Source organism: Eptesicus fuscus, chromosome 21 (genome assembly GCF_027574615.1).
Source record: "Eptesicus fuscus isolate TK198812 chromosome 21, DD_ASM_mEF_20220401, whole genome shotgun sequence".
Taxonomy (NCBI): domain Eukaryota; kingdom Metazoa; phylum Chordata; class Mammalia; order Chiroptera; family Vespertilionidae; genus Eptesicus; species Eptesicus fuscus.
In genome coordinates, this window is record NC_072493.1 from 1,112,502 (window position 1) to 1,130,946 (window position 18,445).

Here is an 18,445-nt window from a genome sequence, read left to right on the forward strand (position 1 = left end):
TCAAACGTTCATGTCTTCCTTGTAAAGCTCAGGAAATCAGTAATTGGTTTTATAATTGAATTTTCTGATCACGTATCAAAGGAATGGGTCTTGCCAAAGGCCGAGGAAAGGCCTGGCTCCAGCAAGGACGGCCAGGCAGCTCTGGAAGGTCGGGGAGGGGCGCTGACTGCTGGTGGGCTAAGGCGAGAGCCCGGCATTTATAACCAGAGGAGCCGGCGACAGCAGAGCCTGCCCTGGCCAAGGGGTCTCCCCGCAACACTCACCCCAGGAGCCCTGTGTTTCTGAATCCTTTAGCAATGGTGGCCGAGGCACGCAGGGGGAAGATGGGGAGGCAGGAGGCAGGGAGACCGTGTGGGTAGGGAGTGAGGAGGCCTGTGGGGCAGGGCCTGCGCAGAGACTGGGAAGCCATAGGGGCCAAAGCCATTCTGGAAAGGAAGTGGGGCCCAGGAGAGGCAGGAGGAGTCCAAGGTCTTTGCCCTGAGCTACTTTGAGGAAGGAGGAGTTTTCAACATAAAGCAGGAAGGCAGAAGAATTGCTCTGTGCGGCCTGGCTCTGCACGGGTTGGGGCTGGGGTGCTGACGGACATGGGCACCCAGGCGCTAACAGGTCCAGCTCAGCTTTTGCGAGCCCTTGCTCGGTGCTTAACAGTCATCATTTAATTTAGTCTTCACAGCAGCCTACGGAGATGATCATTTTGGTCCCCATTTTACAAACCAGAAATGAGAGCTGTTGGGGCAGAGGTGAAGGGGCTGCCCACTCTGAGCTGTGGAGCTGGGGCTTGGAACCAGGACGGTCAGAGCCCAGAGTCCAGAAGCTCACCCCCTAATGAACACAACCTCTCTCCCTGCAGAGAGAAACATCTCGCAGCCAAAGAGAAATAACGAGAAAGGGGTCCCCACACGCAGGGATGGAAGCTCGAGAGCCAACAAATCGACATTCATTAGCTCACCGACTTAAAAACGTCCCTGGTAAAGGCGGGCCATAGACTGGAGAAGGTATTCACCACACGTGTATCTGACAAAGAACGTGTATCCAGGATGTATCTCAAAAAACCACCTCTCACAACCCATTAAAAAGAAAGAATGAGCCCTAGCTGGTTTGGCTCAATGGATTGAGCATCAGCCTGCGGACCAGAAGGTTCCAGGTTCGATTCTGGCCAAGGGTCGGGCTCGATCCACAGTAGGGGGTGTGCAAGAGGCAGCCAATCAATGATTCTCTCTCATCACTGATGTTTCTATCTCTCTCTCCCTCACCCTTCCTCTCTGAAGTCAATAAAATATATATATATGAAAGAATGAAAAACGCATGCAGATACTTTACAAGAGAAGATATACACATGGCCAAAAGGCACATTCAAAACTTGCTAAATATCACTGGTCATCGGGGAAGTGCAAGCTCAAAGCAGGATGGAGTATCACTCCATGCAAACAGGAATAGGACGAGTCTACGTGTTGATGACAGCGTGGGACGGCAGGGGCACTCATACGTTCTAAATAGTACAACACTTGCCCAAGCTGGTTTGGCTCAGTGGATAGAGTCCCGGGTTTGATTCCGGTCAAGGGCACATGCCTATGTTGTGGGCTCAATCCCCAGTAGGGGGCGTGCAGGACGCAGGCGATCCATGATTCTCTCTCATCATTGATGTTTCTATCTCTCTGTCCCTCTCAAGGAGAAAAAATATATTTTCAAAAAACACACACACAGACACAACCACTTTGGAATGTAGTTTGGAAGTTTCTCATAAAGTTAACACACCCTTACCATATGACCTAGCAATTCCACTCCTGGGTATCTACCAAGAGAAGTAAAAATGTAAAAATGCGTAGCCACACAAAAACTTGCCCGTCAGAGTTCTAGTGGCATTATTATTCACATCGACCCCTAGAATGACCCCTCAGATGCCCACCGACAGAGGACTAGATAAACAAAGGGTTTATACTTGGGTAGGCCGGAAGCTTGGCCATAAGGAAGTCCCGAGTGTGATGGAGAGAGAGCAGCAGGACCCACAGCCGGGCAGAGGGCCTGGGGGGCAGTTTGTCGGCATCCAGATCCCTCCAGTCCGGGATTGTGAGGGGAGGGTAGCAGCCCCTAGTTCTGCAGGCCTGGCCCTGCGGCTGTCGGGGGCTTGGCCAGGGCGGGGAGAGCACGCAACGGTCTGTGGGTGTCGGGGAGCTCCAGGTGCCCTGGTGGTGCCCTGGGACATGTGCCCACGTGCGGGGCGCGGGGCGAGGGTCAGTGAAAGGTGTACCTAATGTCTGCGACAGGCCCAGCGGCACCCCTGGCCCCCCCGCCTGCTCCGGAGGCTCTGCCGTCACACTCTCACCGAGCCACAGCCTCCCCTCCCCACCACGCAGGGAGCCTTCCAGATTGATCAGGACGAAACTGGCAGCTTCACGTGGCCGGTCATCTCCCCGCCGCCCCCAGACAGGGCGACCCTTGACACAGATGCAGCCACATAGCACTTGACTGTTTTTGTGCCCCGTTTGCTGGCTTCACCCCCACGGCTCGTGGCCGGGGGTGCCCGTCCGCACTGGTGCTCCCGTGGGGCTGGCTCCAGTGCGGGGCTGCCGGCTGCGGGAACACCAGCGCCCCCTTGAGAGGTCAGTCTTCAAAGGACACACAGGCCCTGCCTTTGAAATTCAGGTTTCTTTTTATTTTTGAAAAATTTTTATATGTTTATTGATTTCAAAGAGGAAGGGAGAGGGGGGGGAGAGAGATAGAAACATCAATGATGAGAGAGAATCATTGATCGGCTGCCTCCTGAATGCCCCACACCGGGGATCAAGTCCACAACCCTGGCATGTGCCCTGACCGGGAATCAAACCGTGACCTCCTGGTTCATAGGTCGATGCTCAACCACTGAGCCACCCCAGCCTGTTTTTTTTTCCTTTTGGATACAAAGGAAGAGCCTTCTGCTTGGCCATCACCTAAACTTAGCAATTAAGTTCTGCCAGAAGAACTGACAGACGTTTGTTTTGGGATTTATGGAACTGAAGTGGCGGGGCTGGCTGGAGGGGGCAGCTCAGAAGCCTGTAGGACCTGTGGGACAGGGACTTGCCGGAGGCCGCACAGCAGAGGGAGCTGGGCTGGGCCTGGCGCCAGCTTTCCTGTGAAGGGTCCCGTTCCGCTGCCACTGAGCTGAGGCCTGGCACTCCTCTGGGTCAGGGACCCCCACCTGACCAACACCCCGCCCCTCGATGCTCAGTCCCTGGCTCCTGCCCTCCAACGCGGGTCACAGTGAGGGCAGACGGCCCCGCGGCCTCTCTCCCCACCAGGCTGCGTGGCCGCTGAGACAGGCCGGGGGGGCTGCTTTCCCACCCCCCCTCTCCCCAGAGGAAGCAGCCTCGTTCCAGAGGGCAGGCCCGAGGCTCCTCTCCCCACCCAGCTCGGACACCACGGGACTTGGGGCCCAAGCCCGGGCCCCGGCACGCTCCCGATGGTGGCAATGGAGCCGTCTCTCCACCCACTCACCCCGGGGCTGGCGAGCCCCAGGAGCCAGGGAGGGGGCAGACGAGGCCTTCATTGCTGTCAGCACCTTGGCCTCATCTGCCCACAGGCCAGCGGCCACAGTGCGGCATCAGAGCCCACGGCTGCTTCCCCGGGCGCATCGGCGATTGCTGTGCACCAGCTCGGGGCCGGGGCCTGCGGAGGGGACTCTCCTGGGGGAAAGCCGAGATGGAGATGGTGGACCTGCCTCCGCATCGGACTGGGTCACAGCACACACCTGGGCCAGGCTGCTGGGCTCCCTCCCGGTCCACAGCCCTGGGACCTTGCAGAACGAGGACAGTGATGGAGTCGACGTCTCAATCGGGTCCTGCCGAGAAGCAGGGCGCCCTCGAGGGGGCGGGGCGAGGGGGTGAACGTGTGGAAAGTGGCCAGCACCGTGCGGGCCCCGGTGAGCGTGCGACCCCATCACACCGAGGAGGGAAACTGAGGCGCTCAGGTAGTGAAGGAGCCGGTCTGAGGTCACCAAGCTCAAGAAGGTGGATCAGCTTTGACCTGTGCCCTCAGCGCCCCCACGCAGCAGCGTCACTCTGAGGACACACCCTGGGCTCTTGCACTGGGCTCTCTGAGAGGGGAGGGAAGAGTTCCAGACCTGGGCTCCAGGCTGACGGCTGAGCCTTGGACTTGGGCCTGCGGTGGGTGGTCTCTGGGGCGGGGGTGGGGGGAGGCCCTTCACTATCAGGTGCACAGCCGCCGACCCTGAAAACAGTGGTGGACCCCCAGCCTGGCTGCCTTCCTCTCCTTGGCCAGCGGTCATCGGGGGACCGGCTGGCCTGGTACCGGGCACTGGGAAGGGGAAAGAGGGCTGGGAAAGAAGTGTATGTGTGGGGGGCGCCCACAGGGCTGGAAAAGCTGGACCTAATTTGGCAGTGAGCTATTTCAGGACTGTGCCCTGGGGACCTCGGACCAGCGATATCGGGGAGGGGAGTCTGGTAGTGCAGATGCCGGGCTGAGGAGGGAGGGCGGAGGGAGGGAGAGCCAGACTCCCAGCGCGGGCCGTCTGGGCCAGACGGGGTCTGTGGGGTCAGTGTGGAACACAGTCCTGCCGTGTTGGGAGGGTCACGGTGCATGGCGAGCACGCCCTGTCCGTGGCATTTGGCTGTCATAGCTGTAGAATCACCCCTACCTTACAGCTGAGGAACAGGTCGGGGCTGGGCGTGGAGGGAGCAGAGGTCAGGAGGGGTCAGAACACCCAGGAAGGGCTGCGGTCAGGAGCTGGGGCAGGGGGCAGGCAGCGGCTCTCGGGATGCACAGAGCCCCGACCAGAACCCAAACCAACAGGTTATGTCCTCGGGGGAACTCCCTCTCCTCCCAGGAGCCCCTCAGGCCACTGGAGCCTGCACTGCCTTGGCCACAGCGACTGGTTGAGGGAGAGCATGTGGCCCAGGAGGGGCCAAGGAGAGGGGGGACTCCGCCAGGACCTGGGGGCTGCTCAGGGGAGGACCACACAGGCACACCCCTGTCTCGGGATCTCAGGTCAGGAGTGGTGGGAGGACGCAAAACATGAACTGCTGTAACCCCCGCCTTGCGAGGTGAGGGAGAGATTTTGTGGGGTCCACGGCGAAGGCCACACAACGGGACAGAGGGGAGAGATGAAGAGAAGCCGGGACGTCATCTGAGCTGCCGAATCAGGCCTCGCCTGCAGCTGTACCTCCAGACTTCTTCTTCTTTTTTTTTTTAATATATATTTTTTAATTGATTTTTTTACAGAGAGCAAGGGAGAGGGATAGAGAGTTAGAAACATCGATGAGAGAGAAACATCGATCAGCTGCCTCCTGCACACCTCCTAGTGAGGATGTGTCCACAACCCAGGTACATGCCCTTGACCGGAATTGAACCTGGGACCCTTCAGTCCGCAGGCCGACGCTCTATCCACTGAGCCAAACCGGTTAGGGCTCCAGACTTCTTAATCGACGGGCCAGTTGACTTGATTTTTCCTGGGCCACTCTGTTACTTACAACCCCAAGTGTCCTGACTCACCCATACCGAGGGGGTCTTTGGCGGTGATTCGAGACCACTGCGGGCTGGCTTGCAGATACAGGAGGGGAGGAAGCAGAGGAAAGCAGCAGATGGGCGTGTGTGTGTGTGTGTGTGTGTGTGTGTGGCTGTGGGAGGGGCAGACAGATTTTGGTTTTCCTAGGGAGGCCCCCCCGCCGACTCCCCACGGGTGGGGTGTGGTACTACCTGCCTCCCCCCCCCCCCCCCAGGAGCAGGGTCTCTGAGCTGGGAAGGGACCCAGATACCACCTTGGCCATCCACCCACACCCAGCCTGTGACTCACACACAGACTCTCGCCCAGAGCTGTAAGAGGCCATGGGAATCAAGGAGGCCACCTTCTCAAACCAGGGGTGTCTGCTCCCTGCCCAGGCTCGAGACCCCCACCTCTTTCTATCTTTGTGTCCAACCTGCTGCCCCGGGCAGGGTCTGCGGGGGCGCGAGTGCTCCGTGTCTGTGAAATGACGCGCTGACCAACGGAACAGGGACAAGGAGGCCCCACGTTGGCTGGTGACTTGAGGCAGCCTGGTGAGACGCAGGGAGAGCTGAGCCCTGGTTCATAAACCTCAGTTCCAGTCCTGGGTGGGCCACATCGCCCCTGAGGGAGTCCCTTTCCCATCGGAGCCAGATGGGGCCTGTTCTGTCCCATCTGCAAAATGGAGCAGCAGAATCGATCGCCTTCAACGGAGGAGTCCCGAGCTCTGTGAATCTGGGCAGGCAGAGGGGCGAGGAGGGCTGCCCCTGGCCGTGTACCCGGTGCCCAGCACAGGGCAGGTGCACGCGCTGCCGAGGAGGGCTGCCCCTGGCCGTGTACCCGGTGCCCAGCACAGGGCAGGTGCACGCGCTGCCGAGGAGGGCTGCCCCTCGCCGTGTACCCGGTGCCCAGCACAGGGCAGGTGCACGCGCTGCCGAGGAGGGCTGCCCCTGGCCGTGTACCCGGTGCCCAGCACAGGGCAGGTGCACGCGCTGCTGCCCGGCAGGCAGGCACCTCTTCCTGGCCTCAGGTGTGGGCACGGCCGCTTCGTGGGTCACCTCCCCCAGCGCCTCGTCAGATCTGCCAGCCACCACTGAGGCTTCTCCAGGCCCCGGGGAAGGCAGGCGGACGCAGGCCAGCGAGCATCCTTGTTTCTGACTGTTTCAGAGTTAGTGCAAACCCCCGGGCGAGCAGCGCGGCGCCGTGGAGATGGCACCGCAATATTTTCATGATCAAAAAAAGGACAGTGTTCTGAGCTCCACGGTGTGACTTAAGTGACAAGATTTCTTTGACCAGAGGAGATCCAATGACATTCTGGAAGCGAAGTGTGAAATATGACGCAGCCTCCCCAAAGAGCTGCCATTCTGGGGGGGCCGGGGGGGGAGGGATTCCTAACGAAGCCCCTCGGAGGGACAGAAGCGCACCGGGCAGCGATTCCAGCCGGCCGGGCTCTGTAGTCCAGTGCAGGCCAGGCAAGCAATTAGGCGCCGTGTGCCTGTTTCTAACCTGAAAAATGCACCGAAAACCTTACCCATTCCTCACTAGACAAGTGGAGGGTAATTCACTGACTTTTATCAGTAGTGATAATTTTACATAAATTGGTGAAAAGGACAAGAGCCAGAGTATTGCTGAGAACCCTCTGTTGTCAGGCACTATCCTCCTAAGCACTTCACAGGCATTCTCATTTAATCTTACAGCCTAGAACCGAGGAGGGCGTTAAGATCGTGCCCATTTTACAGATGAAAACACTGAGGGCTGAGGAAGGTAAATAATTTTACCTTCCAAAGAGCTCGTGGTAGGAGTGGGAACCGAATTCAGTCCCCTTACTTCCTGTGTCAGGCACTGTATGAGACGAATAAGATCTAGATTTTGGGCTTCCTGGACCTTAGAACGTAGTGAGAGAAATCGGCAGAGGCACACATGAGGAAAACAAGAGCCTTTCCAATGGAATAAAACCTCACACAAACTCAAGGCACTCTTTCTTTGCTGTTATCCCATTAGCTTGCAATGTATTTTATATATGCAAGTACTAGTATATGCACGCACACATTTTTAGGTGTTGATGTATACACATGTGCGTGTGCGTGTGTGTAAATGTACTGACACGGGCCAGGACTGTTCACAGACTTTCTCTGTGAGCCTCCTAACCCTGTAATTGTCCAGTCCCCCAGATCCTTAAGGGGCAGGTGGCCCAGTCTCTCTGCTTTTGTGATGCAGAAGGGGCCGGGGAAGGAGGAAGGGAAAGACTCCACTTCAAAAGATTAAGGCAATTTGCATAATAATGAGCTGGAGAGTGAGAAGGGAGGGAGGGAGGGAAGGAGTTAGAGAAGGAGGGAGGAGGAGAGTGGAAGGGGGGAGGAAGGAGAGGAGGACAAGGGAGGGGGAGAAGAAGAAAGAGGAAGGAGGGAGGGAGGGAGAGGAAGAGAGGGACCCACTGATAAGCAGAGAGGAGTGGTGGAAGGGGGAGGGAGGGAAAGGTGGGGACAGGAGGAGGAGGAAGAGGGTAAGAGAGGGAAGCCCTGTGGGCTGGGGGTAGAGAGAGGGTCTCGGGGAACTGGGGAACTTGGGGAGGTGAGCTGCTCAGGAGAGTGGGGGTGGGACAGACGTGAGGAAGACAGAAGGGCTATGTGGGAAGCTTTGGGTCCCTTTCCACGTTTTTAGAGAGACTTAGAGAAAAAAGATGGGATTCTTGGAATGGTCTAATGCTTTCCCTGACGGTACGGAGCCGTTTAACCGGGACTCTGCTCTGGACTGAGCCGTGAGGACTGTAGTTCCATTGGGGCTGTGTCTCCATCCTCCACGTGTATATATTTTGTACTGCGTGACCTCGGGCAAGTCACCTAGGGTCGCTGCACCTCATTTTTCCCCTTGTAAATGGGGTGATTCACGCCAATGGTTTAGCACAGGCCCTGCCGCAGGGAGCCGGAGCCAGAGACTTCAGTTCTGAGTCCCTCTGCGTGGGGACCACTCCCAGCCGGAGACCCCCCAGGGGGAAACCCCACCCGCGGGGGTGGCCCCGTCTCCTGACTCTCTGCCGCGGTCTGCCTGTCCCCAGGCATCCGGGCTGGTCCCACTGGAGTTTCAGTTTCCTGATCCTTATCCTTCGGCCCCAGGAGCCAGTCACAGGTCCCTTTCTTCAGTCACCACACTCCCTGGCTGCTCGCATTTCCCACCCCCATCGAGACCCCGAGGCGGGGAGGGGGGGTCAATTAGCATAGCTTACCCAGCTTTGGTCCCTCCCCCCACTAGTCCACCCTGCACGTGCCATCATGATAACTAAAGCTCACGTTTACCCATCCCTCCCAGCTCAAACTCTCAATGGCTGCCCACTGCCGGCAGGATAAAACCCAAACTCCTTGGCATCCTGCCCCAGGCCCACCGCATGGGGACCTGACCCATCTCCTACCTTCCCCACACCTGGCCCGTCCCCTAAGCCTCTGTTCTGGCCACTGGCCTCGCCTGTCAATCAAATCTCCTCTGGTCCTACTCAGTTCTTCCTGCTCGAGTCCCTGTCATCACCCGCCCCTGCACCTGCCATGCCGCACCTGTTTCGAGGACAGTTCCAGCCTCACCTCCCGCAGGAAGTTTCCCCGACCAGCTTGTGGGATGACCAGCTTGTGGGATGAGGAGCTCAGTCAGCCTGGGGCCCTGTGTGCCCACGAGCAGGGCCAGCTCCCTGACGGCCCCGTCTCACATAACGTTGAATCTTCACGAGGGCTCAGCACAAAGCCGACACGTGGTCGGTACTCAGCCCACGTTGACTCACTTAGCGATGAAATGACAGGTACTTTCCCTTTGTTCTCTGAGAACTGGAAAAATTAGGCACGCCATTCCCCTGTGCCTGCCGGCTGGTTAACTGAGACTCAGCACCGCGCTCTCGCTTCGGCTGAAAGGCAGACGGAGGGCAAAGGCCCGGGGCCTGTCCCGGTCTGAAGATCAGACCAGGCGTTTCCTGCTCTGGGCTTGAAGGCCAGAGTTGACTAAAATGAGTGGATATATGTAAAGTGCTCAGCACGGCGCCTGGCAGCTAGTAGGTGCTCAATAAATGATGGCTGTTTGTTGGGGGGGGGGGGGGACGCGGGGTGCAGGGCTAGGGGAAGAAGGTGAAGGGATTAAGCAAACAAAAAACCCACAACACACTCCTCATAGACACAGACAACAGTATGTGGATTAGCAGACGGGAAGGGGGTGAGGGGAGGTAGAAGAGAGTAAAGAGGGGCAAATGGTGATGGAAGGAGACTTGACTTGGGGTGCTGAGCACAGTGCAATAGACAGATGATGTGTCATAGAATCATGCACCTCAAACCTTTGTAATTTTATTAACCAATGTCACCCCAATACATTCAATAAAAACCACAGTGTTGGTTACCACGGTGGCCGTTCCCGCTAAAATGAATGAAGCCCGTACCACCTCAGCCACTCTGCGGGTCTGAGCCGGTGTTTGCTGACGGTCTGCTTTCTCCAGCACCCTCCCACCGCGCCCATCCCGCGTCCCCAGCAGCCAGCGCAGCGCCCACGTCACGTGAGCCCCCCAGCCCACCGTGAGGCTCAAAGGGAGCCAGGCTGGCGGGCAGTGCCCTCTTTCCAGCGGCCCCGACTCTCTGGCCCGAACCAGAGCCTGTCCCTGGGGAGACGCTTGGGGACAGGCCCTCCTGCCAGCGCCCAGCTCCCTGCCCCGGGGCCGGCCTCGGACACACTGCGTCACCCAGTTCCCCCGCCCCTGGAGGAGCCAGCGCCTGAGCCGGGAGGACGCTGGGCCGTGCAGTTAGGACTCTGTGCGTCAGCATTGAATTTTACACGCACAGCTCGGTCGCAGGTGAGACCTGAGCGTTTTCCTCCGGGATGGAGGTGATTTTTAGCAAAGACAGGATGTGTCTTTGCTAACCACACGGCAAACCGCACAGCAGTCAGAGGACAGGCTGCCCATCCAGAGGCTCCCTGTGGGGCCAGAGCGCTGGAGGCCTCCGCCTGCTCCCCTCCCCATCCCGGTCACAGGAGAGGCACTGGGACTCAGTCCCACCAGGGTCCGAGAGCAGCTCCTGGATAGAATTCCCTGAGGTTGTCTCCCTCCCGCCTCCCTCCCCCCCCTCCCTCCCTCCCTCCCTCCCTCCCTCCCTCCCTTTAATTTCCTTTTGCCAGTGTGGCTGCATCAAGTTCAGTCTTACAGTTAATGCAGACATTTGCAAATAAGAAGCTTTTATATTCTTATTCCATCCACCACTTACCAGCCGCCTGGAAACTCAAGTGAAAAACAGTCCCTGTTCTAGGACGTCCCCTTCCTACAGGGAGGGGAGCCCCTTAGGTTCTCAGACTCACCCGCCCTGGTTCGAGGGAAGAAAGAATCAGTTCACATGGCTGCTCCCTCACCCCCAAACAAGGCACGGAGAGCTCTCCTAAGGAGGGGATGGTGGCCATGTTACATTTGAGACCTATTTCCTCACCACAATAGGAAAAGCCGGCGTGGCTCCGTGGTTGAGTGTGGACCCAGGAACCAAGAGGTCACCGGTTTGAGTCCTGGTCAGGGCACATGCTCAGGTTGCGGGCTTGATCCCCAGTAGGGGGTGTGCAGGAGGCAGCCGACTGATGCTTCTCTATCATCGATGTTTCTATCCCTCTCTCCCTCTCTCTCAAATCAATAAAAACATTAAAAAGTGTTTTCTCTGTTCGCATAATTGCCCCTATGCAGTGCTGTGGGAGTCCCCGTTCAGAACAGTCACCCGCCCTTTCTCATCTACAAGATGAGCCGGGAACTCTGTGGCTGTTGTCCTTGTTGGCGACTTTGCCGGGAGGTTTGCCCCCAGCGAAGCCCCAGTGCCAGGTGGGGACGGGTCTCCTGGCTCAGGGGGTGACTAACTTCTCCCCCACATACAGCACCGTCTCCGGCGCCGGAAGGCAGCGTGGCACGGTCATGGGGACGCGGCGGGGACCGAGACAGGCCTGTCCTCGCCGGGCCCGCGCTCAGCGGCCTACCTTTCTCTCCTTGTCACCGTATTCGATGCCCAAGGTGTCCATGGCCCGGACGATGGCTGCCAGGGACTGGATGGTGTTGCTGTAGACGACGGGCTTGTACTGCTTCACGTCTTCTCCCGAGAAGCCATCTTCGTGGATGATCCTGGAGAAAAAGCACACACAACCGATGAGTGCGCCTCGGCTCCGGGCGAGAGCGCGCCTGCGGAGCCCCGGCCGCCCGCCCGGCGGAGCTGGCTGAGGGCCGGGTCTGATCCGGGAGCTGAATTACTGAGCCGCTGCATTGGGACCATCGGATCTGAAGGAAAATCTACCCGAATCACTGAAAATTCACCTGAAAAAAACAGAATCGTGGGAAAGAAAGGCAGTGTTTTTATATCCCCTACACACGCGAGCAACGGCCGTCAGCAGGTGTGATCGTACTTGAACGCGCTTAGCACGGAGGGCACGCACGGAGCGCCCAATCGTTAGCTCTCGTGCTTTTAAGCGAAGCTCAGGGTCTTACCGACCCACTCAGGAGGGCAGGGCTTCCCCTCTGCGCTAAGTGCTTTACACGCACCGTCTCATTGAAGATTCAAAACAATCTTAGGAGATCAAAACTATGATTTCCCACATTCAGGGGAGGAAACTGAGGCTCCGAGAGGGCAAGCCACCGACCCGAGGTCACACAGCTGGCTGAGTGTCACAGCGGCAGTCGAGGCCCTGCCTGTGACCACCAGGCCGGCCGGCGCTGATGGGCAGGGCTGCCGCCTCTGCCCTGGGAGCCCAGAGCTTCACACACAGTGGGCATCAGGGCACTTCCTGCAGCGCCAGCCGAGGAGGTGAGGCCAGGCACGGGGGTGTCTGGTTTGAGGCTGGAGGAACAGCCCGGTCTGAGTCCGGAAGGAGACAAGGCCAGGCGAGGGAGAGCAGGAGGGAGGCCACCGGGGACACCTCAGCGCAGTCAGTAGCATCTCCCTCTACAGGCTGAGTGACAGAGTGCAACGTCACGTCCCGGAGACATCATTTGAGCCACTGGATCCAGCCATGCCTGAAGCTAACATCGTCCCTTCACTGGTGAGCGATGGACGCCAATAATTCCTCCTTACTCCTGTATAAGCTAGTAGGACCTGAGTTTGTCACTTACAGCCAATAGCGTCCGAAGCATGTTTTGGATGACAACCATAGTCGGGGTCATCGCTGAGTAGACTTGTTTATGAACCTTCTGTCTCTACCACCCGCCTGTCAGCCCTTGGACTTCAGGTGACCACGCCGCAGTTCCCCCTTCCATACCACCTGGCACGGGGCTGGCCCTGGACAGGACTCCCAACCGCAGGAGCCGGGAGTACACAGGGGCACAAGACTACCCCTCTCCGAGGAGCTCCCCGAAGGAGGCAGACGTGTGTGTGTGTGTGTGTGTGTGTGTGTGTGTGTGCGCATGTGTATGTGCATGCCAGGGTGGGAACCCACCGGCGTTTTATGCCTGCAGAGCCAGGGCAGCAAAGGGAAGCCGAGCCTGATGCCCACCTGGAACTCAGGGCTCTGAGAGGTGTTGCAAGCCCCAAACCGGAGGAAAGACGGGGAGCGAGCCAAGGCTGGCTCTGCCGGCCTGAGCGTCCGACTTTGGACCGGGCCGCCCGCTGGACTCTGGAAACCTGGCAACACAATGGGGAGATCTCGAGAGGGAGGGAGAGCGGCACCCAGCCCCGCCCCCCGAGAGGGGGGCCATGGAGGAGGGACCCCTGGCCTCCCTCACCTGGGCTCCCTCTGCTCTCTGCTGCCCCTCCGTGGGGGCTGCGCTCCGCAGTGAGGCTCCCAGACACAGGGCCTTATATGGTCACGGAGCCGAGGCTGGGGCTGGGGAGCTGGAAGGGACCTTGGAGGGTCCAGCAGCCACTCTCTAACCACAGATGCCTCTGAGATTGTGACGAGGGCAGCCACACACAGCTTTGCCCCCAATTTCTGGTGGTTCAAGACTCACAGAGCCTCTGCTGCTGGAACACGCCGCTTTTCTTTTCTTTTTTAAAATATATTTTATTGATTTTTTACAGAGAGGAAGAGAGAGGGATAGAGAGTTAGAAACATCGATGAGAGAGAAACATCGATCAGCTGCCTCTTGCACACCCCTTACTGGGGATGTGCCTGCAACTAAGGTACATGCCCTTGACCAGAATCGAACCTGGGACCCTTCAGTCCGCAGGCCGACGCTCTATCCATTGAGCCAAACCGGTTTCAGCTGGAACATGCCGCTTTTCACTCCGCTTCCCGGCCGGCCCCTCCTCTGCTTCCCTGCCTGCACCCCCCGCCCCATCCTCCACCACAATCCCTTAAGAATCTAGGTAAAGGGGGCGTTTCTAGAGATAGACTTGAGCCCTAACCGGTTTGGCTCAGTGGATAGAGCGTCGGCCTGCGGACTCAAGGGTCCCAGGTTCGATTCCGGTCAAGGGCATGTACCTTGGTTGTGGGCACATCCCCAGTAGGGGGTGTGCAGGAGGCAGCTGATCGATGTTTCTCTCTCATCGATGTTTCTGACTCTCTCTCGCTCTCCCTTCCTATCTGTAAAAAATCAATAAAATATATAGAGACAGACTCGAGCTGTGTGACCAGGCCTAAATGAACGGGGTGCTGGGAGGGTGGCGGGGGGCAGAAGGGGTCCACGTTTTAAACGACTGGCTGGGCAGAGGTAAGATGTGTGTGTTTTGCTAAGTAATCCTGGTGGGACCGGGATTTCTGAGTTCCCAGAGTTCCCAGAGAGCAGAGGCACTGAGACCTGGAGGCCCTGATGGGGGGTGAGGAGCTCTGCTCTCCTCCAGGGATAAAGGCTGTCTCCCTGACGGCTAGAGCTGGAGCTAGCCTTAAGGGTACTGCCTCCTTCAATCCCCTCCTCCTCTCGTCCACACAACCGACTGCTGCATGTCAGGTAGACTTCCTAGAGCACCCAGAGACAGGGGTGAACAGGACAGACATGCCCCTGCCTTCAAAGGACTCACGGGCTAGTAGGAGAAGATAGGAAAAAAAGAAGTAAACAAACAAGTAATGTTAGAGTAATACCCACAAGAAGGGTAGTTAATGATGGATGGGGGGGAAGGGGGCAGAGTTAGGAGTCAGGAAAGGAGGTGACATGTAAAGCTGAGGCTTGAATGATGAGAAGGAGTGGACCTAGCATTTATGTGAGGAAGAGCACTTTGGGCAGAGAGGACAGCAAGTGCAAAGGTCCTGGGGCACCTTGTGTTAGAGCAGTGGTCGGCAAACTCATTAGTCAACAGAGCCAAATATCAACAGTACGACAATTGAAATTTCTTTTGAGAGCCAAATTTTTTAACTTAAACTTCTTCTAACGCCACTTCTTCAAAATAGACTCGCCCAGGCCGTGGTATTTTGTGGAAGAGCCACACGCAAGGGGCCAGAGAGCCGCATGTGGCTCGCGAGCCGCAGTTTGCCGACCACTGTGTTAGAGGAAGGATGAGGAGCCAGTGGGGTTGGAAGAGAGGGAGTGGGGGAAAGGCCAGTGAGGGCAGCAGAGACCCGATCGCAAAAGACGATGCACCACTTATATTTTTTTCTTAACACGCATTAAACAGTCACCTATTGAAAGAGAACAACGCCCATCTGTGTACTTTCCCAAACCATCTTGACTTCCCATGGGGTTCTGCTCCACGTGTGGATCCATTTAAAAGGAAGCTCCCCCTCTCTTCCCCGACGTCTCCAGGCCTGATGGAGGCCTGTTCTGGGAACACTCCTGGATGCCAACCCACACAGCTGAGCAAAAAAGGAGCAAAGAAAACCCGCCATCCGGCAGCCATCGTCCCACCGCCTGGAGGGAGGCTCCGCCCAACATGCTGGTGACTCTGACAGTCCTTCTACCTGGGAGCCCACCTGTGTGTTGTTTCTCCTGAAGTGAACTCACACTGCGTGGCTCCGTGTCGCCCAGCAGCCGTCACTGGCTGCCTGGTGGCCCATTGTCTGAATGGGCCCTCAGTCATTCAACCCACCCCCTGCCAGGGGACATTGCTTGTGGATGGAGCTCTTCCCAGCTTCCACCAGCTGCTGGGGAGGCTGCCGGACCGTCAGCCCGTTCCTCCTAATGAAGACAGAAAGCTACACACCCGGACGGAACAAGCCAGAGGCAGGGCGGCCCCCGGCCTTGCGGGCTGGGCTGGGGTGACGCGTGCGCAGACAGATCTCTCGGCGATTTGAGAAGAGAGGAAAGGACCCAACGGAGAACCAGCTCCTTCACTCCGGGTGACAGTGTACGGCAAGAGAAAACACGATTTAAAAAATAAACGAGACCCCCCTTTAGTAATTAATGCTCTATTAAAACACGATAGCCCGATATTAGAGCCATAGAGACTACAAGGGACTTTACAATAATAGCATGAGGCGGGCCACTCCCGAGGGGAATGAGGGCTGCAAAACCAGAGGTGAGTCCTGGGGGAGTGACTTGCAGAAATCTGTTCTGAAGATGCCGTTTTTAATAAGGGGGAACGCGGGCCAGAAGCAAAGACGCCAGCTGCCAGCTGTCAGCAGACGGAGCCAGGGGCCAGGCCGGGACTCGTGGTTCCAGGACAGAGCCTCTGCGCTGTTATCTGCGGGACAGCGTGGCCCCTGCCCTTTCCCGAGACTCTCGGCGCTGGTGGTAGGGGTGGGGGTGGAAGTGCGTGCCAGCGCCCAACGTGTGTGCGTGCGTGCGTGTGTGCGTGCGTGTGCGTGTGCGTGTGTGCGTGTGTGCGCGTGTGCGTGTGTGTGTGTGTGCGTATGTGTGTGTGTGCGCGTGTGCGTATGTGTGTGTGCCGCTCTGAGAGCGAGCTGCCTTCTAGGCTCTGTGCCTTTTTCCCAGGTCTCAATCCTGGGACCCGGCTTTGGATGACAGAGATCCTGCCTTGGCCTTGGAGGCAGAAGACTCAGGTTCTTATGCAATTGGCTGCTGACAAGCATCACACCCCCAGGCGAAGTGGGCGGGAGAAGGCCCCCTCCGGCCAGCCCTCCTCGGTCAGCATTGTGGGCCTCGGCCTGGGCCCCCCTCGGTGTTACCGGAAATCCTTCGAGGCAGCTCGGCCAGCCTCCCCAGAGGAGCCCCTTGATCCCCCAATCCACCCTCAGCTTCCAGGCGCCGGTCCTGCCCCTGCCCCTGCCCGTGTTTCCAGGGGACACTGCCGCTTTCCGTGCTGGCAACACCCTCACGTCATCACTCCCGGGGCCTCCCGTCTGGCCTGGGCTCTTCCACTGACCAGTGGGCGTGAGCTTGGCTGTCACGGGGCCTCGTGCCGCTTCCTGTGCGCGCTGCCCCAGCCCCTCGGACAGGCCCTGTCGGCTTTGGGCCTCGGCTGTGTCAACTCCCTGTGGTCACTGTTTCGCTCCGGTTAACCAAGCTCCAGGGTCAGGTCTGTCTCTGCCAAAGGTCGTCTTGCTGGGATACAGCAGCTCACAAACCACGGACAAATAACAGAGGCGCTCTTGGTGGACCAAACACTGAGATGTGCCCGGCCGGTTGTAGCTCAGGGTTGAGAGTTGACCTATGAACCAGGAGGTCATGGTTCGATTCCCGGTCAGGGCACAGGCCTGGCTTGCAGCTTGATTCCCAGTGGGGGGGGGTGTAGGAGGCAGCCGATTAATAATTCTCTCTCATCACTGATGTTCCTATTTTTCTCTCCGTCTCCCTTCCTCTTTTTTTAAAAAAATATTTTTATTGATTTCAGAGAGGAAGAGAGAGGGCGAGAGAGAGATAGAAACATCAATGATGAGCCGAAACCGGTTTGGCTCAATGGATAGAGCGTCGGTCTGTGGACTGAAAGGTCCCAGGTTCGATTCCGGTCAAGGGCATGTACATTGGCTGCGGGCACATCCCTGGTAGGGGGTGTGCAGGAGGCAGCTGGTCGATGATTGTCTCTCATCGATGTTTCTAGCTCTCTATCCCTCTCCCTTCCTCTCTGTAAAAAATCAATAAAATATTAAAAAAAAAAAAAAAAAAAGAAACATCAATGATGAGAGAGAATCATTGATCGGCTGCCTCCTGCACGCCCCCTACTGGGGATCCAGCCTGCAACCTGGGCATGTGCTCTTGACCAGAATCGAACCTGGAACCCTTCAGTCTGCAGGCAGACGCTCTACCCACTGAGCCACACCAGCTAGGGCTCCCTTCCTCTTTGAAATCAATTAAAAATATACTAAAAAATACACGTATTAGGTATTTCAAAGATTTCTCAGGGTGAAAGAAACAAGGTTGAGACGCTCTGAAATGAGGACCTGTACACCTCACTGAGCTCACGCTCTCTCACCTGTCACCCCTCAGACCACTCTGGCTCCAAGAGGGCCCGTGCCTCTGCGATCCCGTCTTCATCCTGCCTTGTCTTCCTTACAACGTCGACCACCACCCGAGACGCATACTTACTGCCGCGGTGCCTGCTTCCTCCTGTGCCCAGAGTTTCAGGGGGGCAGGGACCTTGTCTGCCTGGTTCACGGACCTCAGCCCCTGAGCAGCGCCCGGCCACAGGGAGTGGCCAGTGAGTGTTGGCTGATGGCTGAATCAAACAGGCGACTGCTCAGCTAGGAAGCGACGGGTCTGCACATGGCTCCTTCTGTGGAGGTAGGCGGCCTTTACACGGTGGGTCGGAAGGAACACACATCTTTCCCCGACCCACCACCGTCCCCTCTCGCCCCTGGCTGCCTCTCCTGCCTCCACCGTGGTTCTCAGTGGCTTCCCGGGGGGCCCGGGACCTGTGCCTTTTCCCCAGCGATACTCACTCGCCGGCGTGGGTCACCCCCTTAACCCTCACTGGTTCTCACGGGTTTTCTCAGGGTCAGGACACACAGCCACCGTACGTTGTCCGTTCCACACTCACTTCTGGGAAAATCCAAAAGCCGTTCTTTGAAACCCAACCGTGAAGTTCATTGATGTCGCCAAGAGATGAGAGTGCGTTACGGCTCCCTAGCCCTTTTCCCTTCGCCTATGCAGGGACCCGCGTGTTCACCAGACACAGCAAAGGCCCAGGAGTGCGGCGAACTGGTTCGGTGTCGATGCCCCTGCCT

General features: G+C 57.7%; 1 protein-coding gene across 3 annotated transcripts in view; it reads right to left on the reverse strand.

The window, feature by feature from the left end:
* The window catches only part of GNAO1 (G protein subunit alpha o1), a 115,314-nt gene that overhangs the window by 28,341 nt on the left and 68,528 nt on the right, over positions 1-18,445 (reverse strand). For all 3 annotated transcript variants that reach the window (XM_008152325.3, XM_054710423.1, XM_008152327.3), the window contains exon 3: positions 11,444-11,585. In XM_008152325.3, the coding sequence (XP_008150547.1) occupies positions 11,444-11,585 (142 nt within the window). The remainder of the gene's footprint in view (positions 1-11,443; positions 11,586-18,445) is intronic.